Source organism: Apodemus sylvaticus, chromosome 10 (assembly GCF_947179515.1).
Source record: "Apodemus sylvaticus chromosome 10, mApoSyl1.1, whole genome shotgun sequence".
In the NCBI taxonomy this organism is placed as follows: domain Eukaryota; kingdom Metazoa; phylum Chordata; class Mammalia; order Rodentia; family Muridae; genus Apodemus; species Apodemus sylvaticus.
Genome location: NC_067481.1, coordinates 44,727,048 through 44,754,449, shown reverse-complemented (window position 1 = coordinate 44,754,449; position 27,402 = coordinate 44,727,048). Strand labels below are relative to the sequence as shown.

General features: G+C 49.7%; 1 protein-coding gene across 2 annotated transcripts; it reads right to left on the bottom strand.

Moving 5' to 3' along the window:
• Window positions 1-1,627: 1,627 nt before the first annotated feature.
• Window positions 1,628-23,809, bottom strand: Lgals9 (galectin 9). Of its 2 annotated transcripts, XM_052195012.1 has the most exons (11): window positions 23,545-23,809; window positions 15,969-16,057; window positions 11,427-11,628; window positions 9,636-9,746; window positions 8,134-8,226; window positions 6,561-6,596; window positions 5,977-6,027; window positions 5,444-5,488; window positions 4,551-4,639; window positions 4,243-4,405; window positions 1,628-2,208 (listed from the first exon to the last, which is right to left on the bottom strand). In XM_052195012.1, the coding sequence occupies exons 1-11, from the start codon at window positions 23,581-23,583 to the stop codon at window positions 2,062-2,064; spliced, it is 1,065 nt and encodes a 354-aa protein (XP_052050972.1). In that variant the 5' UTR covers window positions 23,584-23,809; the 3' UTR covers window positions 1,628-2,061. The 2 variants fall into 2 exon arrangements, with proteins under 2 accessions (XP_052050972.1, XP_052050973.1); XM_052195013.1 differs by lacking the exon at window positions 8,134-8,226 and having other exon boundaries at window positions 23,545-23,804.
• Between the last annotated feature and the right edge of the window lie 3,593 nt (window positions 23,810-27,402).

The following is a 27,402-nucleotide window of genomic DNA, read 5'->3' as shown; positions in this document are numbered from 1 at the left end:
CCTGTCACTTTGGTCAGGGTTTCCCACATGTCAGGTGCCCTCAGTCACCCAGGGAATCTTATTAAAATACAGATCGGAGACAGGGCTGGGGAGACGGCTCAGTTGGTAAAGGGCTCCTTATGTGTGTGGGTTCCCAGCACCCCCGCCCCCCGTAAGTGAAGCTAGCTGTGGTGGTTTGCGGCTGTCATCCCAGGGCTGGGAAGGGAGACAGGCAGACCCCAGGGCTCACTGGCCACAAGGTCAGTCAGTCAGTGAGCACGGGGTTCAATGAGAGACCCTGTCTCAAAAGATAAGGTGGGCAGAGATTAAGGAAGACTTAGGCTGGGTAGTGGTAACTTGCACTTTTAATCCTAGCATTCAGGAGGCAGACGCAGGCAGATCTCAGAGTTTGTGGCCAGCCTGATCTACAGAGTGCGTTTCAGAGCAGCCAGGGCTACACAGAGAAACCCTGTCTTGGGGTGGGGGATTCTTTTTCTCCATCTCTTCTTGGCGCCAGGGAACTCGCCTGAGAGCAGCTTCCCAACAAACCTGCCTTTAATATAATCCAAGAAGAGGAGGAGGAGAAGAAAGAGGAAGAAGAAGAATTGACCTATGACCTCCATACACATTTCCATTCACTTGTATGCATGGACCCATGTACATCCACACACACATGCACACACAGATACCACACATACACACCTTACACACACACATGCATACACACCACACACATACACACTCTTACACATATACATACATCACACACGTACACATAAACACCCTCCCACACATATACCCATACATACACACCACACATGCATACAAACTACATACATACACACTACACAAATACAAGCCACATATACATACATACCACACACACATATTCCACACATACATATACACCATACCCACATGCACCACCTATATATACACATCACGTAATATATATACATATATACATACATACATACATATATACACCATACACATATCACACACACCATACATACACACACCACACACATTTCATGCACACACACACCACAGACACACACAGACTCTGGCTAGTCAATCTGGACGGACCCAATGCTTCTTTGTCTTTCACTTGTGTTTTGTGAGACAAGATCATGCTGTATAACCCAAGCTGGTCTTGAACTTGCCATCCTCCTGCCTCAGCCTGCCAGGTGAGCTGCTGCATCTCTGACCAGCTCCCAGGTGTTGCTGAAGCCGATGCTCTGAGGTTCCCACCCCGGTTCCTGAGGGAGGGGATCATCAAGGAGTTAGCAGCATTTGGGGTTCCTCATGGCAGGTCCCCACCCCAAGCCTCACAGCAGACCCGCTCCTCCTGACTCCATTTCCTCTCCTCTCACCCAGCACAAGCTGCCAGGGCTCCCTCAGGCTCTACCCGGCGCCTCCTCCACCTCAGGAGCAGGAGGTTGTTCCCTGGCTTACACAGAGGCTGGCATTCTTGTCGGAGACCCTGGGCCCCAGCCTGCACCCAGTTACGACAACACTTTGTGGGGTTTGGGAGGAGGGAGCCCTGTAAGCAGGTGTGGGCACGGACCTGTCTCCTCCCGTTCCCTTTGGTAAGTTCTAGAATGTTTCCAGACCCATTCAGTAACTCAGCCATCTCACACGTGTATGTAGACAAGCATTATCATTTCTTTATTTTATGGACACTGGGAGAGAATGGGGAAAAGTTAATGCGGACATTCTGGGTCAGTTGGAGGCCAGTGGGATGATATCAGGGTGGCCTTCCTGGAGGGGTGAAGAGCAGGAGGGGTGAAGGAAAAGGGCCAGAGAGGGAGTAAGGATCAGAGATAGGAGCAAACGCGGGGAGCCACTTCCCTCAGTATATAACTAGCTTGGGAGTGATGTCTGGGACTGTGGGGTGACAGCCATGTGTCACATAGCCCAGCCCTTTGTGGAGTAGGGAGGACTGGGAATTTCACCTTCCTGGGACTCCTGCCAGTGAGACTCTCTTTTGATGATGGGATTTGGGGAGTCAGGGCTGAGTCAGGGGAGAGATGAGCAGACAGGGTACCCCAGCCCTCATCCCCAGGTCAGAGACCGTGCCTATGTCTGCACGTGCGTCAGCTGGATGTCACCGGCCACTTCTAGAGTGTTGATAGCTGGCAAGTTCTTCAGGCGGTGGTAGTATTCACACATGTGTTGACCATCCACGGCCACCTTGAAGCAGTGACCTTCACATAAGATCCACACCTGGGCAGAGACACAACAGGGCATTTGAGAGCCCAGGCTTGTGTCTTCTTCCCCGGGCTCTCTCCTTCCTTAGAAGCAAGCCCTAAATCTGGCCTCTGGACAGCCTGAATGGTCTGCCTCTCACTAAACAGCGGCATCTCTTAGCCTAGTAATCCGCATCTGCTGTTCCCAAGCCTGGATTTCCCACCCTGCAGCAGAGAAGAGGGCTGGCTCATTCCTCCAACGACCTTCCATGCCTCTGTCTCCTCCTGACTCCCACCATCCCTGCAGCCATCTACCCAGACCATGTCCCCACCCCCATCTCACCCTCCAGATGAACCCTAAGTCATAAGTGACAGGAGTTAGCTCATGGCTCAGGCTACCTGTGTTCCGTGCCTGGTCTCCACCAAGTCACTTTCAGTGAGACAACTGACACAACAAAGTTAATGCTTCGTGACCCAAGGCCACCACTAACACTCATCTCAGACTGTAAGAGGACCGGGCTAACAGTCACGTCACACCATATGTGAGCATTATCCAAAGTGTGCTGCAGACCCCGCCATGTGCCTCCCTTTCTGCTTCATGAGATTCAGTTTTATTGGATCTAAATCTAAGCTCAGGGGGCTGGAGAGATGGTTCAGCACTGGCTGCTCTTGCAGACGACCCGGGTTCGTTTCCCAGCGCCCCCATGGCAGCTCACAACTGTCTGTAACTCTAGCTCCAGGGGATCTGATGCCTTCTTTGGACTTCTGAGGGCCTCAGGCATGCATGCACATGGTATACATCCATGCTGAAAAACACTCATACATTTAAAAAAAAATGCCATGCATCCTGCACGTCTGTAATTAATTCCAGTACTTGAATATATAGCAAGTGCGGAGCAAGCCTGGGCTACATGTCTCAACAACAATAACAAAATGCAAGCTCATTTTATGACCTAGAGCCCCATGCTCTACGTCTTGTGGCAGAGGATGCTGTCATTACATTTCCAAATGATGGCTGCACATTGGCCCAGCGGCAGGCTCTCAACATTGACTTTTTTTATTTAAGCTCATGGGTAAGTTGATGTCCTAACGGGGTGGGCGAGGCCTGCTCGGGTATCAGGCTTCCAAGCTGCAGCTCTACCGCAGCTCTTCCTCCTCGGTTACACGTGGCTGCGGCTGCGTAAGCGAACAAGCAAATGGCAGCTTGCTCTTGGCTTTGATTGGCATGAACTGGCTCTGCGACCTCATGCTAGTGACCCATCCCCGTGGGTTTATCTGCCCCTCTATAAAGTGCAGGAACAGCTCAGCCCCACAGAGCAGGGCTGAACGACGCCCTATTCTGGAAGCAGAAGCAACATCGAATGGTCAGGGTCTGCCTGGGCAACAGAGTGGGTTCAAGAGTAACCTTACTAAGACCCTGTCTCAGAAGTAAAGAAGGGAAAGAAGTAAGGAAGAAAAAGAAGAAAAGGCGGGGCTGGGAAACGGGCATGGTGGCTCAGGCCTGTGACCCTAGCAAGGTAGACAGATCACCTGAGCTCTAGAGAAGACACCTTACAGGTAAGTAAGCCTGGGCTAAAGTGAGTCCCTACCTAAAGCAATCAATCAATCAATCAATCAATCAATCAATCAAACTCAGGTTGGAGATGTAGCTCAGTGCTCTTGGGCTTGCCTAGGATAAGGCTGTCCGTCAGTCCCCAGAACAGGGGTTCATCTGGAGAACGAGATGGGAGTGGAGACATGGTCTGGGTAGATGGTTGGGGGATTGGGTGGGAGTCAGGAGGAGACAGAGGCATGGAAGGTCGTTGGAGGAATGAGCCAGCACTGTTCTCTGCCTGCAGGGTGGGAAATCCAGGCTTGGGAACACCAGGTGCAGATGTACTAGGCTAAGAGTTTGTTGTTTAGTGAAGGCATAGCAGACACAGACCCTTACTTCAGCAGGGACAGAACTCATGAAATCATACCAACTTGTCCAACATTTTGTCTTCTTTGGGATGCAGCCCTCATATCCCAGTCATCTGCCTGTATCCCCTCACAGACCCCCGCAGCCTCCTCCTGCACCCCAGCATCTTACTGAGAAGCTCTGGCCACAACTGAAGGGCATTCTCCCAGGCAGATTTCGCTCTTCGGGCCCCCAGGAGTTGTTGATCTGAGTGTTTCGGACTACAGCCTTCTCATTTAAACGGGGGTTCAGGTGGAAAGCAATGTCACTTCCAGAGCGAAGGTTGATATGGAACCTGGAATGGACAGTTCACAGAGACCCCATTTGGCTACTATGCTCTGGGCTCAGCCCCTACCCATCACCCCAGGTGGCTCAGAGCCACAGGATGGCCAGAAGGACCCCGGGAGCCTCTGTTGTGGGAGCCCTGGGGGCTGTCTTACCTCTTAGCATCTGGCAAGACATTGCCTGATATGATGATGGACTTGGATGGGTAGAGCCCACTTGGGATGGTGGTGAAGAAAGGAATAGGCTGTAGGGAGGATGAGAGCAGAGTATCTGCAGCTGGGCTGCGGCAACAGCAGGGGACTCAGCACAAGTGTCTAAGGACGCCAAAGCCTGGCCCATGAGCCCTGCATCTTTTGGAAGGAATCCAGTTTCCTTTACCTCACTCATTAAATGTCAAAACAAAAGAAACCTTCCAGTGTTTCCCAAAATACATTTCAACTATAATGAGGGGAACATTGTCGAGGCACAAATGGCTTGTTGGGGTTTAATGAGATTGCCCCGCCCCCGCCACCCATAGGTTCATATAGTTGAATAGTTGGTCCTCTGTTGATGGAACTGTTTGGGAAGGATTGGGAGGCGTGGTCTTGTTGGAGAAAATGTGTCGCTGGGGATAAACTTTGAGGTTTCAAATGACCTGTACCATTCCCAGTCTACCCCTCAACCCCCACCTCCTACAAAATGTGAACTCTCAGTCACTGCTCCGGTGCTATGCCTGACTCTTGGCTGCCATGCTCTCTGCCATGACAATCGTGGACTTGTAAGCCCCAAATTAAACTCTTCCTCCTGTAAGTTGCCTTGGGTATGGTTTTCATCACATTCATAGAAAAGGAACTAAGGCGGGTCTACAATTTGCACGTGCTGAAGCGGCCATTTTAAAGTTGAAAGCTCTTTTCCAACTGTCTACTGATGGATATTTATGGATATTTGAACTGTTTACCTGGGTGCAGGAACCTTCATTGATCATGTCAGTTAGAGAACTGTCCCACAAAGACACCCTTCACCTCTCCTGCCTAACATGAGCCAAAGCTCTCCATAGGAAACCACTTACATAGGCTGGGGAGGGGTATGCCATAGGAGGAGGGATCCCAGGAGTCTGTGGAAAAGACGCACAAGTGATACACACATCAAGGAACCTCCAACATCCAGCCTCCCATCCCCCTTCTCTGTCACACCAGCATACATGGAATTTCCTGCTATTTCCTGGAGCCCAGGATGGTCCCCTGTCTTTTAGCTACTTCATTTTTTCCCACTTCCTATACATCCCCATCGACTCAGGATCCCCCACTTCCACTGTGCTAGGGGAAGGACAGATAGACTGGCTGTCAGTCGGTGGGAGTTTGAGCTACGGTCTGGAATCACCACACTCCAGCCCGGGCAACTGGAGAACCAGAGTGTCTGCCAGTCATATTCCTATAAAGACTGTTTCTGAGGGTTTGGGCTGCTGCTCTTCCTAGCAGAGGGTCCAGCCCCAGCATTCTCCCGGTCTTTCCTAAGCACTTTGTTCCGACCTTGTGACTCTAGGGAATTCTGCACTAAAGGAAAGTGGTGGGGCTGTGAGATAGCCAAAAGTTTTAGACTTACAGAGAACATCTGTCCAAGGGCACTGTGAACTGTGTGGACAATAGTTTGAGCCTGGGAAAAAGAAATGGGTTCTCACCGTTATAAGTACTACCTGCCACCAGAGGGCGCTATATAATATCTCCACCCATAAGCCTGAAGCTTGGACTTTAACCAGGCAGGTCTTTCACCGCAGCCCCTCCCAGATACCCATATACACTAGGGGTGGGGAGGGGCATTTCTCTGTTGGAGGGGAAGATAGATTATGACTAGAGTTCTGCCCACCAGCCTTGCCAGTGCTGGGGTTAACAGCTGCGCATCAACTCAGGGCTTTCTGTGCGCTACTGGAACACCCCATCCTACCAACAGAATTCACCCCCAGCACTGTGCTCTATTTGATCAGAGCCAGCCAAGCACATCTGCAGGCCCCTCCCACCACCATCCCTGAGATCCCTGAGGCCTGGTGGGCAGGGAGTGTGTGTAGTCCCGTCTGCTCTTACGGGGAATGCCGTGCCTCCTCCCTTTAGCGGACAACCAGAGCCATAAAGGAGAGGTTCTTAAAAAAAAATTTAAAAAAAAAAAAAAACACAAAGGAGCAGAGGACTTACCACGGGTGCCTGGTGGGCAGTCTGAAAGCTCTGAGTCTGAAAAGGATCAAGGAGGGGGGTTATCTCCGGGGTCACACAGGGCAAGAAGTGACCTCAAACTTCAGGTGTGGTTCTTGTGGTCAGTTTTACCTTCCTGAGCTGCCACACCCAAATTCTCACCCTCGCAAGGGTGCACAGGGGGTACCTGGCCCCCTGAGAGAGGACTCAAGCTGTCTGAGCACATCGCTTCTCTGGGTCCACAGAGGTAAGAGCAGCATCCTTGACTCCTATCCCCCTGGCATGACCCAAGGCTCAGAAGGGTTAAGCAACTTGCCTGGGCTGGCCCAGGCACTGAGTAAGGAGAACCCAGCTAAGTCACATTGTATCTACCGCATCCGATATCCTCCCAGGCCAAGGTCAACGTTGGTTTACCCTGCAATGGCTTCCAGATACCCTGCCAGACCTACAGTTAGTATGGCAGAAGGCAGGTGCCATTTTGGGCCATCATGAATCACAACTGCCTGAGTGACCACAGGGCTGCTGGCCTTTCCTCCCAACCCCCATCCCGCCGCCACCCCAGCATATCCCTCGCTCCTTTGTTAGCTTCCCGTCCTCCCTGACTGCAGAAACATCCATGCTCTGAGTCCCTATTGTGCTCCAGCACCAAGTGAGGAGCTGGGCATACATAAAGGAACAAGAAAGCCGTGGTGCCAGTCCTCCAGGATTCCCGGGCACGGAGAAGGGGGGTAGCCTGACGAAAGTGCACACACAAAGGGTGCTGTGACCCACCCGCACAGCACAGACAGGTGCCAAGTCCGCCGTAACATGAGGTGGGTCAGCGAACTGGAGCGTTATTTAAACAAAGAAAATAACGCTTTAATAATAAGTTAAAGTGTGACTGTTAGTTTGCCGGGGGTGAGGTGAACAGAAGGAACAGCCTGTGCAAAGGAGAGCTGGCCAGGGAGGGCCAGGAGTGAACCATGGAGGTGCCGTGACTGAGCGGGGGCAGGAAGTGAGCTGGACTCAGACTAGACAGCGTTCTGTCGTGTCTGAGGAGGGGATTGGAGCTTGTATTTATTTATCAGTTTGGTTTGGTTTGGTTTGGTTTGGTTTGGTTTGGTTTGGTTTGGTTTGGTTTGGTTTGGTTTAGACAGGGTCTCATAGTCCAAGCTGAGGGTGATTTTGAACTTCTGATCTGTCCAGGCTCTGCACCCAAAGCACTAAGATTATAGGCATCTACCAGGCTTCACGCTCTGTTTAAAAAGACTTTCGGCCCGAACCCTAAAGAATTTTACAACAGGAGAGTGTGAGATGTAATGTTCTAGGCAAGGTCACTGTGTAGAGGTAAAAGGAACCAACCCAGTTGACACATGTGAGGAGTTACCACAGGCTAGACCCAAGAGTGGCTTTGGGGAGGGAAAGGGATGCTTAAAAGAACAGAGTCAGGGGCAGGGGGGGGCACAATTCTGGGCAGCTGGTGAACACAGAGGACCCGGGTTGGTGTGATGGGGTCTGAAGGCCCCTGGCTAGCTTGCTGGTTGGACCTGCCTCTGAGCTCTGTGCTTTGGACCTCCTGGCTGAACCCTTAACTCACTTTCTGTTTGCGCCCCTTGGGGGCCCGTGGGAACTGGACTGGCTTAGAGAACTGCACTGTGGAGAAGACAGGCTGCACAGGGGCTGCAGAGTTCTGTTAAAACAAAAGTATGTCTGGGTGATGACGGAGGGAGGCCCTGACCAAGCAAGAGCAGGCAAAAAGCAGAGGGTTAGGATGGCACGAGCAAGGTCAGGGCGCCCTCCCTCCCTCCCTCCTGCTTCTGCTCCGCAGGAAGGGCCAGGCAACAGCGGATGTGAGCATGAGGCCAGGGGGAAAGGGCCAGGTTTCCCCCACAGTACCTCTAGGTATTTATACTTATTTACTTATTTACTGTATTTGGTATTTTTGTGACTGAGTCTCATGTAGCCCAGGCTAGTCTTAAACTCACTATGTAGGAGAGTAAGAGGATGACCTTGAACTCATAGCTCCTCTGCTGATGGAATCACAGACCTGAGATGCTATGTCTAGCTGGACTTTCAGATCTTAGCAGCACATCAAAAATTCTAAAACAAACTGGGTAGCAGCGGTGTACACCTTTAGTCCCAGTGCTCGGAAGGCAGAGGCAGGTGGATCTCTGTGAATTAGAGAACAGCCTGGTCTATATAGCCAGCTCCCAAAACAGCCAGGGCATCATAGAGAAACCACGTCTCAATTGTTTTTTAGACACAGATGAATGTGGTCTGTAATACCAAGCAATAATGAGGCGGGAGGCAGAAGAATCACACTGCAGAGCCAACCTGGGTTACATAGAATTCAAGGTCAGCCTGAGCTGTATAGTTTTTTTTTAAAAAAAATATTCAGAATTAGGCCTGGTGTTACACATCTGTAATCAACTAGGCCTGGTGTTACACATCTGTAATCACAACACTGGAGAGACTGACACAGGAAGAACTGACAAAAGTTCATGAGACACTGTCACAAAATAAATAAATAGTTTGTTTTCAGAGCTGAGCCTGGTAACACGTGTCTGTAATCCCAGCACGTGAGGAGGCTGAAGCAGAAAATTATAAATTAGAGGCCAGCCTGGGCTACAGAGTGAGATTCTGAAAAAAATAAAAACCAAAAACCAAAAACCAAAAAACAAAAACAATCACACACAAATTTTTTGGTGTGTGTTTGGTTTGATTTTGGTTTTGTTTGTTTGTTTTTAAAATTGAGGTCAAACAAAGCCAGGCTGGACTCCAGGAGCCACGCTGTGCCCTCTGATTTGGATTCCATTTGGTTTCCTAAGCACAAAGCCCTTTTAAAATTCCCTGGTCATGCAAGAGACAGTTGGAGAGAAGGAGGCGCTTTGGTGTCTTCACCAAGGTAGATTGTTCATCACAGAGAAACCAATGCTAAAAGGGACAGAGAGACAGACATCGGCAGACAGACACCAAATCAGCAAACCAGAATAGCTCCAGAGCTGCCTGGGGCAGATGCTTGCCGGTACCCCATGGAGTGGGCACAAGCCCAGCTGGTCACTGTCCTCTAACCCCGGGACAGTGCCAGCCTTTCCTGACCTGGAAGGTGATGAAGGACAGCTGCAAGTTGCCAGAGACAGCGATGGTATCCACGAGGTGGTAGGGGACACGGTGCGAGTACTGAGCGAAGAAGTTCTTGTTCACCATGACCTGGGGGAGACAGTCGCTGTGGGAGGAGCACCCGGCCAGGCCACACATGAGCTCTCCTTTCAGAAATAAGGATCCGCATCTTACATCCAGCCCTTCATGGCTGGATGCCGTCTGCGATGCCGTGCCAAGGACAGAATGTGTGCTGCTGCACTCTGACCCGTCATCCTCTGGGCTCCTGTTTCTGGCTGACATTAACTTACTTAGTCCAGACTTATGGTTGCTTTTCAGGATACTTTTAGAGTTATGTGAGTTCATGTGTGGAGGTATTTTTCCTGCACGCATGTATGTGTACCACATGTATGCCTGTTGTGCCATAAGAGGGTATTGGATCCCTAGGTTTATCTTTTCAAACTTGGTTCATGTCAGTTAATTTTTTTCTAAGTAGTTAAAACAGGTTCTCGGGCCTGGAGAGATGGCTCAGCGGTTAAGAGCACCGACTGCTCTTCTAGAGGTCCTGAGTTCAAATCCCAGCCAACACATGGTGGCTTACAACCATCTGTAATGAGATCTGACACCCTCTTCTGGTGTCTAAAGACAGCTACAGTGTACTTACATATAAATAAATAACAAATAAAATATAAACAAATATAAGCAAATAAACAAATAAATAAATCTTTTTTTACAAGTTTTTTTTTTTTAAACAAGGTCTCATGTAGCCCAGGCTAGCCTCAAACTTGCTATGTAGCTTATAAGGGTGACCCTGAACTCCTTCATCTTTCTGTTCTCATCACCCAACTGCTTGGATTACAGGCATGTACCACTAGGCCTAGTTTATGCAATACCATGATCAAATCCACTCTGCCAAGAGAACTACATCGCAGCCCTCACCTGGGGAAATATTTACATGTGTGTTGGAAGCTTATGAGCAGCAGAAGAAAAAGAAGCTCAGGTTATACTTGGAGGTCATAAGAACCCCTGTGTCCCACAGATGAGCTTAGGAAAGTCCCCACCTACCCCACCCTGGCCCAGAGACAGTGCCTGGCTTGTAAGGACACTCTGCCTTTAGCAGAACCTGAAGAAAACTTAGAACAATGCATTTCAACTGATACAAACTAAGACTGTGGGAGCAGTTCACCTGCACAGCACTTGCCTAGTTTTCGGGAGGCTAGGTGCTACTGAGAGCAGATGCTACTGGGGACCAGCAGTCCGGGAGTTAGCTTGGATTTGGGGTCAAGTGAGGCAGGCTACACAAAGGGCCCACCTTGCTTTGCACAGTTGTTAGCTGGGGGAGGGAAAGTCATATCCTTTCAGTGTTGTAGTCACGCTAAACCCATAATCCAGAAAACAACCCCACACCCATGCACACAAAAGCAGCTGTAATAAAACCCAACGGGAAATTGGGGGGGGGGAGGGAGAGACATAAAAGCAGGAGGGGGGACTGGGAAGACAAGGGATTCATGGTTTATTGTTGTTGTAGTTGTTGTTTGTTGTTGCTGGTTTTTTTTTTTTTTTTTTTTTGAGACTTGTGGAGCCTCAAAGCAACATGGTAACAGATTGAGGTCTTATTTTCTAAGGAATAAAAGCAAGAGGTGCATCTGCAGATTACAGGCTGGAGTCTGTAAGGCAGAGGGCAAAGGTCACATCTGTGTCATGACTTGGCTGGGACCTGATCTCATTGAATGTGGCTGTTTAAATGTGGTTCGCACAGGGAGTGGCTTGGGGGAGGGATTCCCCACTCACCTTGAAATCTGACCTCTGCACCAGGAAGCAAAGTTCAAAGGGTATCCCCTTCTTGAAGGGCATCTGCATCTTCCTTTCCTCAGGCCCCCACTGCCCTTTCTGCTTCGTGTTGCAAACCACATACCCTCCTTCCTCAAACCGGGGATTGAAGTGGAAGGCGATGTCATTTCCACTGAAGCCGGTCTGAAAGTTCACGGCAATCCTAAGGCAGAGAGAGGGGTCTGCTGGAGCGTGACTCACCGCCAGGGCGGGGCAGAAGCACCTCTGACTGCTGGTGTATTAGCACATTTTGAGTTCATCTAATTCAGGCCTAATACGTTTTGTGCAGCTACTGCATTTTTGCCCTTCCCGTGCTCCTTTCTTAAAAAGAACAGTAGACAATTAGTAAAGAAAAACAAAGACCACCGCGTCTTTCGCCACAGACTCTGGCCACAAGATACAGAGAAACCAAGCTCAAACTGGGCTGGCTCTTGGACGCCAGCATGCAGTGCTCGCAAGGTGCTAAGTAGGCCTCTGGGGGAGAAGTGTCACCCGCTACCTCACTCAGCTGTGACTGTGTGCAACACCATTGTCATAGTTGGTTTTAGTTGTTGACACATCTGGGAAGGGGGAACTTCAACTGGTGAACCGCCTCCAACGATTCCCCTAGGAGTGTCTTTGGGGTGTTTCTTGGTTGCTGATTGACACAGGAGGGCCCGCCCACTGTGATTGACACAGGAGGGCCCGCCCACTGTGGGTGGTGAAAGCTAGCCAGTCAGCACCATTCCTCTATGGTCTCTATGTCAGTTCCTGCCTTGGCTTCTTTCAAAGACATAACCTATATGATAAACAAACCTTTTCCTGGCCTAGTTGCTTCTGGTCGGAGTGCTTTATCACGCAGAAACAAAGCAATACAACCACTGTCTGGCCAGGCAAGACACGCCACTGGCCAATAGTGGCAAGTCTATTATGATGGTGGCAACTACTTTCTGCCTGGATTTGAGGCCCTTCCCTGGGGTGGGATTTCACAGGAAAGCTGGATGGAAGCCTGCAGTTGGAAGGTTGCAGGTCCTAGTGCGAAAAGCTAACACTACTGTTTTGCTGAGTGGATACAATGTGCTCACAGAGATACCTCTATATGTATGCCTATTATACTTTTATTAATTAAATTAATTATTCATTTACTAATAAAGCTGCTGTCTGCTTTAGTCAAGAGAAGCTTCCTTTTGCAGAAAGTGTGACACTATATATATGGAATAAAGAGCAAAACACAAATAATGAAAATCATAAACGTCAATGGGCCATCTCTATCACCTCCTCCGACATTCAGAGAATATCTCAGGAGAGAGGGCAGAAAGACTCAGTGAATGATGCCCAGGGAGGCGGGTGCTGTGGAATACTTCTCTTCCAGGTGTAACCCAGCCATTGCACCTCCGACCTCAGACAGCATCCCGACTGGCGGGCAGGAGGAGGGGCTCTCCACACCTCTCCTTTCTGTGGAGATTTTCAGTCAGTTAATGAGGAAGACAAGGTGTATTTTCCTCAGGGGTGTAGTCACATCACCTAAATGCTTATGTTCCTGTAAGCACACTGTAACTCATGCACTTGGAGGCAAGCTTGATGAAACCCACTGTGTCACACACCCCCCCCACACACACACACCACATATACACATACTATACATACATACACACACACCATACACACACACACATCACACACACACACACACACCACACACACATACACCACACATATATACCACACACACATACACCACACATATACACCACACACACATACACCACACACATACACCACACGCACATACACACACACACACACACACACACACACACACACAAGTGTAAGAATTTAAAAAATAAAAGAAGAACCAATTAAAAAAAAACCATGAGAAATTGTTCTCCAGGCATGGAAAGCCTTCCCTCACAGTTTGGTCCTCACAGAGTGCTGTTGTGTTTGAGAGACACAGGTGTGGAAGTCAAGCTTAGATCCTGATCCTGGCTCCAGTGTCTCCATATAACCCACACTAACTTTGTAAGTTCCCCTTTCACCAACAGTGGAAAATTTCCATTCTTGTCACTTTCCTGGGAGGAAGCCTCTCCCCAACGGTCACTTTTGAAGTACAGCTGGGGCTCCAAGAGCAGTAGTTAAAATCACAAAACTTCAGGATGGGCAGGCAGGCTCACCAAAGAAGCACAATCAGTGTTTGCCCCGCCCCTCCAGCTTGGATTTAAGGTCCAAGTTCACCACCAAATTGAATTCAAGTTCCAGGTTCAAGTCTGAGACTCCCCCTGGGGCCTCACAGTCCAGTCTTCCCTGAACTAAAGTGGCCGGTGCCTGCTTCTCTCCTCTCTCTGGGCTCCATAGCCCTCACCCGGAGCTCTGTCACCTGCACCAACACCCCACACTGTGCCACACTCAGAGGCAGCCCCTGACAGACATCCCCTTGAGCTCCTCCCACAAGGGAAAGCCTGTTTGAGTTTTCTGTTGGAAGATGTGTTCTGGAACAGTCGAGGCAGCAGAACTCTGACAAAGTCCTCTACGGCTGATGCTTTAGATAGACATGAGGACCTAAGGCAGGGCCTGTGCCAGCTGGTTAGATGTTTGGGAGGCTTGAGCCGACACAGGGTCGCAGCACTGAAGCCTTAGCCCTTTTTTGAGACAGGTCTCATGTACCCCAGTTTGGCCTCAAACTCAAACTCAGCATAGCTGAGGATGAATTCGAACTCCCAATCCTCCTGCTTCTGCCCTCTGGGTCTGATATTATGATTATGTGCTGCCACACCTGTTTTGGTTTTTGGTTCCTGTCCTGCTGCCCCGAGTCCCACACTCCACCCCCTGTTGGGTGTGAGCCTAGGACTTGTGAGGTAAGCGTTCTACCAGTCCAGCTATAGCCTCAGCTCCTTTATTTCCCTCATCAGACAGCACTTCTTTCCCCGGGATGGATTGCTGCTTTGACGCCTTGTAGCTTCTTCTGTCTCGTGCTCTGAAAGTCCATACCTGAGAAGGGGAATCTCTCCTAGGCTCCAAGGGAGAGGCACTGGCTTTGGGAGGGAGAAAGGCAGTCTGTAGCAGATGCTGGAGTGAGGCTTCCTGGTGTGGGTCCTGGGTCTCCAGTTGGGAGGTGGGACAATCCCTACAGCACTGCAGGGATCTCGCCCAGGCCCGGCGCCAACATGGCTGTGACTACCCAGTAAGACGGCAACGGTGGGAAAAGCTAGCCAGAATCCAAATAGTTGGAGTGACATGAAGGCGACTCAGGAAGTGACCCATTTAAGGTCACGATGGGCTGCTGGGGTTGGGATGGACAGCTGTGACTCTCATGGGAGGTGGGCTGACTCTTTAGTTGGCAGCTGCCACACACACCTCAGACACACAGACTGGCCCAAAATATATGGAAGCCACCTCAGCAGAGGCTGATAAGGCTACAGGAAACCCAGGGGCGTCTACAGCCCTTGAGAACACTCCTGGGGGCTTCAGTGCCCCAGCCCTCTTTTTATTTATTTATTTATTTTTATTTTGAGAGAGTCTTAATAAGTTGCCTAGGCTATCCTTGAATTTTATTCAGTAGCCCAGGAAAGCCTTGAATCTGAGATTCTCCTGCCTCAGCCTTCCTTGGAGTTGAGCTGATCGACCTATCAGGGGCTTACTCTTCCTTTTAAAGATAGGAGATCATGTACCCCAGGCTAGCCTCAAACTCCTTATATAGCTGAGGTTGTCTTTGAACTTTTTTTGTTTTGTTTTCAAGACAGGGTCTCACTATGTAGTAAGTAGGAACTTACTAAGTAGACTAGGCTGGCCTTGAACTCAGAGATCCACCTGACTCTGTGACTTTTAACTTCCAATCTTCCAGTGCAAACCACTCCCATGCTTGGATCACAGGCACATACCACCGTACCCCATTTATGTAGTGCTGGGGTCTAACCCAGGGTGCCCCCTCAAGCACTCCACTCTGAGCTGCATCTCCATCCCTGGGGTTGCCCCGCCTCTCCACGTTACTGCCAACTTGGATTCAAGATCTGAGTACTGGGGTTGTTAAAATATTTTCTAGAACTCAAAAATCGATAGAGACACCGGACAGATAGAGCCGGAAAGACCATGCAAGGGTTAAGACACTCCCTGCTCCTCCAGAGGACCCTAGCTTGGTTTTCTGCATCCACATCAGATAGCTCCAGGGGGATCTGACACTCTTCTGGCCTCCTCGGGCACCTGCACGTGCCCCTGCACACACACACACACACACACACACACACACACACCTGAAAAGAAAATTCGATAAGCAGCTGTGGGAATTAAAGGAACCTCTCTCTTCACAACACCGTGTCACAGTGTCACAAGTGCATCTGTGGCCTGACGCTCTGGCCACTTCCCTCCTCAGACCGTGAGCTCCAGGGAGCAGGATGCTCAGGGCTCAGGAATCTAGTGAGTCTGTCAATGGTGCCAGGATGGCAGGAGGCCTGGGCAGGGCTAGCCTCCGTACCCTGCAGCTCCACAGTGGCTGAGGCTGGAGATTAACATCTGCACCCCCCATCTTCATACCTATTTGCAAAAGTGTGGATAGTCCCCTGGAGGGTGATCTGAAGTCCCTCCTGCAGCCCTCCTTGGATTATTCCAGTAAAGGGGATGGCCTGCAGAGGAGAAATGGAGAGATATTAGTTGCCTGGCACTTGCACGGTGTGACAGTACCCAGTTAGGGCCAGGGAGGGCATGGCTGCCAAGGAGCTAGAACCCCAGACATGGTCCCTCATTGAAGCCGGCCCAATCCATTTAGTCACATACTCATTCTGAAACTACCAGACTACCACCAGGTTTCTGAGGCTTGGCCAGCAAGAGACCTAAGTTACTTCTTCTTTCCACAGTCTGTAGGAAGTGACAGTTGTAGAACTAGAAGGAAACAGCGAGCAAATGGCCTAGAAGATAAGGAACTAGAATCCTGGTGAAGGCTGCTGGGGACTCAGGAGGACAGAAGACCCACTATTCTGTTTTGGAATTCAAGCCCTTTCCTCTTAAGAGAGGGCAGAGAGGAAGGTATCCCCCGACCCCCACCACTATGTAACAACAATGGCAGCTTGTTGCATGCTGGTTGTTACATGCTCGCTCGGTTGTTACACTGGTTCTGGCGGCCAGCTCTGCTGCCGGCTGGTGGCTGCCTGCTCCAAAGCTCTCCGTTTCTGTTCTTTCCCTAGAGGAGCCCCAGCAGCCCGCGAGCCCAGTGTTGCCTCCATCCCATCTGCTGCCAGTACTGGCTCCATCCGGTCTCTCCCTACCTTCCCTAAAGTGTCCTAAAGGGGTGCTGGGTCCCAGTGAGAGTCACACTGCTTTAGAGTTCCAGGTTTGAACCCTAGTCACTGATCAATATCTGTGAGACCTTTGAAAACTTAGTCTGTCTTTGCCTCAGTTTCTTCATTTGTAAATGGAGATAAAGCACCTCACCTGCTCCCAGACTCGGCTCCTTCACAAGGCTGGCACCCCTCTGCCCTGATTCAGCTTGCCTCATCCTCTCAAAACCAAATTCCCAAACTGGTGACTTACCATCTTCTAGAATACCCTTTTCTACCAAAGGTGGCTCTGCCTGCCCGGGCTGTCTCCTGACTCTGCTATCTCTCCAGGGTGTGTAAGTGGCTTTTCTGACACCTCCTTCAGGTCAACACCCCATGTGAATTAAATGATCTAAGAGTCAGGAAGGTGCCAGAGGTAAGTGATGTGGACAGGTAGGGCTTGGGACAGATGGACCTTATAGGTTTATCTGGCAGGGCCCTACACTCAGCTCTAATGAGTAGCCATCATCCAGGCCCAGGGCTGGGCACTAAAGCAGGCAAACATGAGTGACAGTTTGGTATCCTGGGACCCTATTAGGTTTGGGATTATGCACACTCCAACCCTTTTAATCATTCAGCAGGCAGCCTCCTTCCTTCCCCTGCACTTACTATGCATATATGTATATGCACATATGTATATGCACTTATGTATATGCATATATGTATATGCACATAGACAAACAATGCAGCTAGAAACCTCTGGTGCCCCTGGAGCTCACACCTGCACCAGGTTACATCACTCTCACATCTGAGCAATAGTGTAAATTTCCCTGCCTGGGGAATTTGATTACAATCAAATCCAGACAGCTCCTATTCAAATATATCCCCCAATACATTCAGATAGGAAGGAGAGAAGGGTTTAGTCCGGTCTGAACTGGTTTGGGGTGTGTATGCAGTGGGGCAAAGTATCAAAAGGGAGACTCTGAGCGAGGTAAGGGGTGCTCACCGCAGGACAAATGAATGTATCAAACTATCAAGACAGAGAACCGCTTAAACCAGGCCCCTTGGAAACCAGCTCCTTCTCCTCTTGAACCCCGAAAAAGGAAGCCCTGACCCATAGCTGAGCCCTTGGAGTCACTGGGCAGACCTGGCCCACTGTCAGTTTTGAGCGTCTCCCACGCTAACCTGCAGTGTTGTTCAGATAAAGCTCTGCAGCTTCCTTTGCAAATCCCTGTGAGCCAAGGGGTCTTATTGAATCCATTGCTAAGAACTTAGAAACACTGACCATAAGGTAGGGGAGCTGCTAAAACTTTCACAAGAACACAAATCTGAGCTATGAGGATGATTTTATGTTCTAATTCTGGGGTGCTTGAAGCTCCTTTAAAATGTATAAAAATTCTTGTCAGGTGTTCCTGTGATCCAGCCTTGGAAAGTGGATGCAGGAAGACCTGGGTTCAAATGTATTTAATGTTAAAAAAAAAAAAAAAACACCCTGTATCGCAGAGATACATGAGAGAATATTTTCAGTGTAATGTGTCAGGCGTTTTGGAATAACCTGAGATTGGAAGGGGAAGTAGGCGGAGGTATACGAGAACAAGCAAGATAGGTCCTGGGATGGCTGGCCATTTAAGACACTTCTCAGCAAGCTCCAATTAAGTTGTCACCTGACAGCCTGACAGAAAACACCCACCCACAAATTCAACCCACTGGCTGTTAGAAGGTAAATGCTGGACCGGTCGAGGTATCTGCCAGGCTCCACATCCTACCTAGGACCTTCCCTATGATACAAACCTGCTAGCATGTGTCAGTTCTCAAGGCAGAGAGACTACAGGGTTGGCTTCCTGGGCATGGCCTTACTGCTATGGAGAGCATTTACAAATCCTTCATCCTAAGCAAAGAGACCCCCTCAGCAATAGCTCAGATGCCTCTTCATTCGGAACGCTGACTCCTCCTTCTAAACCCAAAGACGGCCCCCTAACTTCAACTTCCACTCTAGAGTCTATAGATGTAAAGAACTTCCTTTGTCCGGTGGCTGGCTGGTCTTTGTTCTGCATTGCTGTTGGATCCCCATCATGTTCCTCTCAGCTTCTCCTGTTGTTAATGGCTGGTATTATTAAAGAATTCCATCCTGTCTGACGCTAACCAACACCCCCTCCAGGTCCTCCCTCCTTATCTATCTGTCACTGCCTCCGGCCTTTACCCTCGGGTTGTCTGGCTGTCCAGAATCTATGGAAGCCTGAAAAGGCTTCCTAGATGGTCCAGACCCATTTGAACTGACCACATTGTGACCAGTGTCGGAGACATGACTTCCCACATCTCATGTTGGCTCTGTCACTGAGTGTTTCGGTAGCCTGAAACGAGTCACAGCCTGCTGTGTCTGAGTTCCTGTGTTCACACCCTCATTCTTATTCCCATGTGCGCCGGTGGAATGAGGGGGCCACTCAGCCTGAGGGAATTGTGGATTGGCCTGTAGGAAATGTGTTGTTATTTTGTTTCTGTGATGCTAGCTAGAAATTAAACCCAGGATCTCAAACTTTCTAGACAAAAACACTTCCTATGTCCCTGGCCTGATATGAGATAATCGATCCGAAGGGCATTGGAAACTCCTCCAGGGCAGAAGAAGTAAGAGCACACACAGTCTGTTCTTCCAGAGGACTCAAGTGTTGATCCCAGGATCCCTGCCAGGCAGTTCACTACTAGAAACTCCAGCACAAGGATCTGATGCCCCCTCTTCTGGCCTCCTTGGGCACTACACACACATGGCATATACTCAGATATACAAACAAAAATCAAAATCGATCTTTTTAAAAATAAAGAAAAGAAAATTTGCTGCGCAGTGGTGGTGCACACCTTTAATCCCAGCACTTGGGAGGCAGAGGCAGGCAGATTTCTGAGTTTGAGGCCAGCCTGGTCTACAGAGTGAGTTAGAACAGCCAGGGCTACACAGAGAAACCCTGTCTCAAAAAACCGGGAAAAGGGAAAGAAAAGAAAAGAAAATTCCTCCCCTCTCCTGAAATTGTCCTTTGAACCTTAACTGGCAGCTGAAGACCCCAAGCTGTGCAGATCAGGAAGCGTGTGACAGCTGTGGGGTCACATGTGTGCACAGAAAGTGTGGGAGAAGAAAAGAGGTAAAGAAAGAATGTTGTGGGCAGGGCAGTACAGATCTATCTCCAAAGTATCCATTTCCCCCAAAAAACCTTCATGTCTTTGTTGAGACAATCTTACGTAGCCCAGGCTACTGTAGCTTCAGATGACCCTTGAACCTCCATCTCAAGTGCCTACCTCGCTTAGATTTTAGTATCTTAAATGGTGTCCCTAAAGTCTGAGACGGATTAATTTAACATGAGCAAGTCTTATAAGCAAAACACAAGAATAGCAAAAAGATGGGGAAGGACCTACAAGTCCACTGAAAGGAAAAAGTCAATATATAATACCGGAGGCAAATGTTTTATTGTTGTTTTGCTTTGTTTTTGTGATGCTAGGGATTACAACGAGGGTCTCAAACTTGCTAGACAAGCCCACTTCCTTGTATGTCTGCCTATACACACACAATAAATAGCAATGAATAATGCTAGTTGCATGTGATGGATTCAGTGTAGAAAGGATGGAGGCGGAACGCTGGGGAGGCAGCATCTGCAGGTGTTTATTCTCTTCTGTGTGGCTGAGGAGCTCAGAGGACAACATAGAGGGGTCAGTTCTCTCCTACCTCCTGTGGACTCCAGGTCACCCAGCCCAGTGGCAAGGGCCCTCACTGACTGGGCCTGAATGAGGTCATTTGTGTAGAAAGTGGGAGGGGCTATTTGTACTTGGTTACTAATTCATAGATAAACTATCTCTGGAGAAACTCTCCAGGACTGAGAGACTTCGGAAAGGTCTGTGTGGCAGGCACGCCTTGCCCTTCCCTCACCCCCAGCAAAGGCCCAGAACCTGGCATTGTGTTGATTTAAGTGATGAAAGGGACTGTGCTGATAGTTTGAAGTCCCTGGAAGGGGAGATTGCTGAATTACCCAGGCCAGCCTTACAAATCACCGGTATTGTTATAAAAAGGGGGTCAGGGGGTCGGGCTCTGAAACAGACCGAAGAAAAGAAGAGAGCTGCTCTGATGAGATGCATCAGTCGATAAATGCACTTGTGACCAAGTCCGATGATGGCAGTTAGACCCTCAGGACCCAAATGGTGGATGGAAAAGTCTGCCTCCCAAAGTTGTTCTCTGACCTCTGTCACATAGACGCACAACAAACAAGTGAACAAACAAATACATCTTGTTTAGAAGAAGCATGAGCGGCGGCGGCAGCTGCTGCTGCTACTGCTGCTGCTGCTGCTGCTGCTGCTACTGCTGCTGCTGCTGCTGCTGCTGCTGCTGCTGCTGCTGCTGGGGTTGGGGGGCGTTTGCTGCTGGCCATGGAAACCAAGGCTCTAACACTTGCTGAGCCAACAACGCTAAATCGCAACCCTAAAATTTGAAACTTTTGATGCTGAGACATCTGCCCTCCCTGATCAGAGACAGAACAAGGTGTTGAGGTAAACAGGGGGACTCCACAGAACTCAGATCTTCAGTGAATCAGTAAGGCAGCTCAGCAGAAAATAATGCAGCCAGCATCTGATCCCTGCTGTTCCTGGGAGTTGGTGGTGTATTCTTTTTCTCAGGATTTATGTCAGGTCTTGGTTCTCATCAACTTGTGCTAATTGGACCCTGGGCAAGTCAATCACCTATGTATCCCTACTCCCTGCTGGGACTAGTGGGGCAGCAATGGCAGCCTGAGGAATTCCTGGGAAGATGAGGCAAGGCGCTAACGGGAAGTCCCTTGATTGCACAACTGTTCACTCTAAAAGAAACATACCCTCCTCCCTGACCAGATTTGTCTTCTACCCAGAGGCTAAGGCCTTTGCTTCCCTTTCCTATTGGGACATGTGGAAGACAGAGCCTACAGCCAGAGTCCAGTCAACTCAGTGGTCTACTGGGACATACAGTCCAGGTACCAGCAGTGTCTGGCATACTTTCAAGCCAGAAGGCCCAGCCGTCCCAGAAGTTCAAAGACCCTGACAGTCCCTAAAGCATCCTCCTGGCTGCCTTGGTTTTACTGTCTTTGTGGATGAGGAAGTGCAGAAAATTAAGTAACTTGCCAGAAGCTACACAGCTAAGGTTAACGACAAGCCTGGGGTTTGAACACTTGAACTAATGTTCTCAGCCATGGGTGACATAGGTTCCCTTTCAGGAGGAAGCACATAAATGTCCTTGGCCCCTGGCTCACTGGGGTCACACAAGAGGGTCATGCTGACCAGGTCCATCTTCTTCTGGGCCCTCATGGGAGTTAGCAACCAAGCATGTCCCTCAGGCCAGGACAATGCTGCTCCTCGGGACAGGAGTCACATGACTTTTGAACACCGTCAGCACTTCAGTGGGCAGGTGGCCCATAGCTGCGGAAGTCAGTGGGTCACTGAGTGAGACTAGCCAGGTAGACGGAGTTGAGATCCCAGGGCTGTGTCATTGGGGATCGCACATGACCTCCATGTCTCCCACCAGGACCTGCTCGATCCCTCCCCTCCCCACGGGAGGATTTCCCTTCCTCCCTTCTTTTTTTTTTTGATTGTTTTAAAGACAGGGTTTTATCCTAACCTTGAACTCATTATGCAATCCAGGCAGGCCTAAAGGGCATGGAGACCCTCTTGCTAGCTTCCCAAGTGCTGAAAAGTCTACTTTCTAAATCCAAGTTGTTAGCCCTGCCTGGTGGGACTCCAGAGTGGGTGTATCATGCACCTGTGGCACATTCTGCCCTTGAAGGCTCCACAGAGGCATGGACAGCCCCTTCCAGTTTTCCCTTCTACCTTCCTTGCAGGTCTCAAGTCAGAAGCCTCAACAGTGTGGCTGAGGACACTGCTAACTTCTGGTAGCCCCAAGCAAAGACCAGAGCTGTGCTAGAGCCGTGGTCGCTGTGCTCCGGCAGCCAGCTCACCTCAGGCACCCTGCGGTCTCCCACCTGCACACACTGAGAACACTACAGAAGGCTCCTGGGAGCATTCAAGTCTGCCTTCTTTAGTGCCACCTCCCCATGAGCATCCCCTCTTCTGGAAAAGCACTTTCCTTTGCTGTCACCTACCATCTGAGGACACATGGCAAGGCCTCAATCTTTCAGAGGGGGGCAAAGCATCCCTTTGCACACTGCACTAAAGGACAGCCCCTACCTCCTTCCTTGCCCATCTGCACACACTCTGGAGGTGTTACTGGGTGACTTCGGACGTGGCCCTTAGAGGGTTTCCCTGATGCCCTCCCACCTACTCCCAAGTCACCTCCATGTTCCAGGAGCTGTTTAAACATCCACATGATCTATCTGCTTTCTCCTTACCTTAACCTCAGGAGACAGACTCAAGTATTATTTCCATTTTACAGATATAGTAGCTGAGACCCAGAGAGGAGAAAGTACCAAGTGTGACATCACCTAGTTTGTAAACGGCTGAACAGAGGTCCTCTCTAAAGCAGATACATTAAGTGTCATGTGGACGTCTGATTCCTGTCACCTCCCCTCCCCCCACACATAAGCCCACCTACATCACCATACAGACCATCTCCTTTCTAGATGCTAACAGGTAGCATGGAAAAGACACATATTATCCCACCTCATAAATCATAGTAAGGGGAACCCTTGGGTCCCCCAGAGGACCAGCAAACCTAGCATGAGACAAGAGCTGCATCAGGGTGACCCAGTCTGGCATGTCTGTCCCTGATGTGCTATCAGCAGGACACCCCACCACTGTCTGTGCCACTCTGTTGTTTCCCCAAAAACCCAGAGCAACTTAACTGGATGTGGCCGTTAGTTAGCTTTTCCTGAATCACCCCACAACTGCACCCCACAACTCACTGGGTTCATGTACGGAGGCTGGACGCTGAAGAAAGCCATTTCTTCTGTCTCAGGGGAACCAATGCTCTCTTCCTCACTTGTTGAACAGAACTCTGCACAGGGCGGGGCTCAGCGAGGAAACAGAAACCACAGCTTCTTGGCACTTACTCAACGGGGAGGAGCCAGGAATCGGTGGCTGAAGGAAGTGTCTAGAGAAAAATAAAGGTGATGTCAGGGTGGAGGGCTGACGGTGGGACTGAGCGGGAGGACACTGGGTGCTCCCCACTCTGCCATCTTTCCCCCTTCCTATGCTCTGTCAGAGAGCCAGGCACATGGCCAGCAGGAGTTTCTCAACAGCCTCGGCCAGAAGTCGGTGTGCTTCGGAGACTGTTTCGTCACCCCATCCAGCAGAGTCAAGGCTTCGCTTGCTCTCTGTATGGGCGTCTGTGGAAAAGACCCTAGTCAGGCCTTTGTATGTACAGTGAAGGGATGGTCAGAAAGTCCAAGGGGCAGAGTGAGCAAGGTTTCATAACTCCTCATGGGGACTCTAACATCTCTGGGATGATGTAGGCTTTCCAAGAAGTATTTCTCCCTTGGGTAAAAGCTTAATCATGGAGTGAGATTTTGCAAGAAGCACATCACTGCTGAGGTTGTTAATGTGGACCATGTGGGTGCCCTGGGAGCTTCATTTCCATATGCCTGTGAATTTATCTGTTCTCATCTCTCTCCTCCTTTCCTCTGTTTTAGGCTATGAAGAGGAAAAATACTTCAGACACAGTAGAATATCCCAAATGACAAGGAAGGAGACCCAAGGAAACATTTGAGATAGTTTTCAAGTCAGGCGGGATGGTACATCATGAGTTCCCAGCATGCCTTGTCCACAACATACATACCTCCTCCCGTCCCCTTTCCTCCCTCCCCATTTCTTCCTCCTTCTCCTCCTTCTCCTCTTCTTCTTGTAGACCAGGCTGGCTCTGAACCCAGTGTGTAGCCAGGGATGACCTTGAGCTTCTGATCCTCCTGCCTCTACCTCTAAAGTGCTTGGATTACAGCTATGACTCACCTGTACCTGACGGTGCTGGGGTTCAGACCTCCGTGCTAGATACCACACACCCTATGCACCCCATGCACCCCCGTGTACCCCACGCACCCCGTGCACCCCAGCTACATCACCAGCCTTCCCCTGCCTCAAAACAAACAAAACCAAAAACCTGCTCTTGTGGTTTAGGTTATAAGTTAAGGGAAATAATTAATCAATGAAGCAAAGAATTGCAGGATAGGTTTGGGGTGCGGGTGTGGTTGGGGAGCCAGGACAACAGACTTACCTGGACTCATTCAGGTCTTAGGCATTGCACTACTACTAACTAGGAGCAAGCTTGCTGTGACAGGTTGTGCTGCTATCCCCAGAGAAGTATGGGATGCAAACTTATTCCCACAGCATCACTGTTGGGAAGTGCACCCAGCACCATGGGAGCTGATTCGGTTTGGGGACTGGTCCTTTTCCATGGACCGGTGTGGCTTAGCAAAAGACATGCAGCTGTGGATTTGATCTCTTGCCTATATTTCAACCTTCTGCCTTCAGCCATGTGGTCATCAGGTGGTTTGTGCTTTCCAGCCTCCAGGGTAGGGAGAAAGAAACATCCATTCTCTACCAATTAGTTAGCCTGCCACAGTCTGTCACAGTATCACAGAATGGCCCTCCAGGTACCAAGGGGGACGCAGGTACTGAGGAGGAAGCTGGTTATTCGCCAGGCCAAGTACTTAATCTGTGATACAATTTCTTCTTACACTCAGCTGAGACACATCAAAATTTGCAGACTGATCCTTAGATATGCTTTCTGAGAGGCCACGCACCTCCTTTTACCTTTGTCCTAGTTATAAGTGCCTCACTCAACAGGAACTGACTGGATTTAAAGAGCAAAGTGGAAAGGAAATTCGTCACAGTCCTCTGGCTATCACAGACATGGAGGACAGTTTTGTCACATTAGGCAACTACTGACAGATTGGGATTTGGGGAAACTGGAACCCCCATTCTCTGCAAGTTGGGATGGAAAAGAACCCAGCACAGGACTGGTGCTTCAGGGATGACATAGTAGCCATGTGCTCCTCCTGGGCCCCAGCCGGTCCATGGCTAAGCATTTTCCCAAGGGAAAGGAACACACAGGTGGCTGTTCAGAACAGTTCTGTGCATCACAGCTCCAAAAAGGAAGCCACACACGGTCATGTGAGAGAGACACCAGGGTACTTGTGCATGTGAAGGGTCCTTGGCGTTAGGGTTCTGTCTAAGCTCCACCCCACAGTTACCTGGCAACAGCCAGGTAGGCGACCCACTATAAAAAGGGCTGTTCGGGCCCCTCCTCTCTCTCTCTCACTCTCTCACTCCCTCTTCTCCCTTATCTCTCTCTTACTCTCACCTCTCTCACTCTCAGCTTCTCTCTCGCCCCTCTTGGGCTCTCCCCCATTCCCCCACGTCCCCCACCATGGTCATGGCCGCCCTCTGCTTCTCTACCCTCCCCCTCTCTCTGCCTTTCTCTGCCTCCACCCCCACCCCCTTAACTCCCATCCCATGCCCTGAATAAACTCTATTCTATACTGTGTCGGTGGGTGCCTGGTCCCTCGGGGGAAGGGGTGCCTAGGCATGGGCCCCCTGGGGCACCACCTTTACCCACACTGCCATATACAATATTCTCTTAACCTCTTTCTCTCTTTATGATCACAACGCTGGGCTGCAAGGGGATGGGGAATCCATGAAGGAGCCGGACATAGTGGAGCCCGCGCTGTGGCAATCCCTTGCACATCCAATCCTGCAACATGCTGGTGCTGGGGTTGCTACTGGACAGAGGCACAGACTTTTTTTTTTTTTTTGGTCACACATCTGCCTTTATTGTAAACAGCAGGTGGGACACAGAACAATGGTAGAAAATTAGTTTACAAAAGCAGAGGCTTGGTTAAATAAATGCTCTGGAACTTGGTCTGGGAGGTGGTTCCTGCTAATCACATAAAATTCTTCTATTGAACTAGCTTCTGCGTGTTTCCTTCTAGGCAGATAAATAAATAAATAAATAAATCACAATAAACAAATACCTCAACAAATCACAGCTAAAAGGGAAAAAAAAATCTCCCACAGCCTTGGAAGACATGGGCCCACCTGAATTCAGGAAAACAAGTCACTTAGAGGTGACATTTGATCTGGAAGTGAGTCACAGTCAGCTGTGTCACTAAGGTGTCATTCCCCAGAGGAGGGACTCAGGGCCCTCTGCCCTGTAAGGAGGGTCCACTGGCAACTCCACAGGCTAATGTAGTTTTAGAGTTATCATTGCAGCAGGGAGATATATTCAAGGCACTGTGCCAGTCTGCAGAGAATTCTGACTTTGTTTTTTTATAACATACAAACCACCGCCTTCTATGAACCGCTGAGGTGGCTCAGTGGGTAAGAGCACTTGCCCTGGGGAGCAGGGGGTGTCTGAGTTTTACCCTCAGAATGGAAGGTGGAAGGGGAGTAGCTGGGTGGTGAGGGCACATGCCTTGAGTCCAGCTCTTGGAAGTGGCTCTCTGAGTTCAAGACCAGCCTGGTCCACAGAGCAGGGTCCAGGACAGCCAGAGGTACACAGAGAAACCCTGTCTCAACAAACAGAAAAAAAGATGGAAGGGGAGAATTGACTCCTCCCATACTGCATTCTATACAGCAAGAGACATTATTTACTATATATATATATCATGTATATGTGTAAATATATAAAATATATATTAACGTATATTTTTCTGTTCTTTGTTTCTGTAGTATGTGTGCATATGTCTGTGTATGCTCATACATGCGTGTATATATGTGGAGGCCAGAGGCTGACAAAGGTAGTTTCCTCAGTTTCTCTCCCATCTCGT

Coding starts and splice junctions, on each gene's coding strand:
- Lgals9 (XM_052195012.1), bottom strand. CDS start 23,583: ATGGCTTTCTTCAGCGTCCAGCCTCCGTACATGAACCCA. Junction 11,629..15,968: donor ATCCACACTTTTGCAAATAG/GTATGAAGATGG, acceptor TCTCTGCCTTAG/GATTGCCGTGAACTTTCAGA. Junction 9,747..11,426: donor TGCAGAGGTCAGATTTCAAG/GTGAGTGGGGAA, acceptor TGTCTCCCCCAG/GTCATGGTGAACAAGAACTT.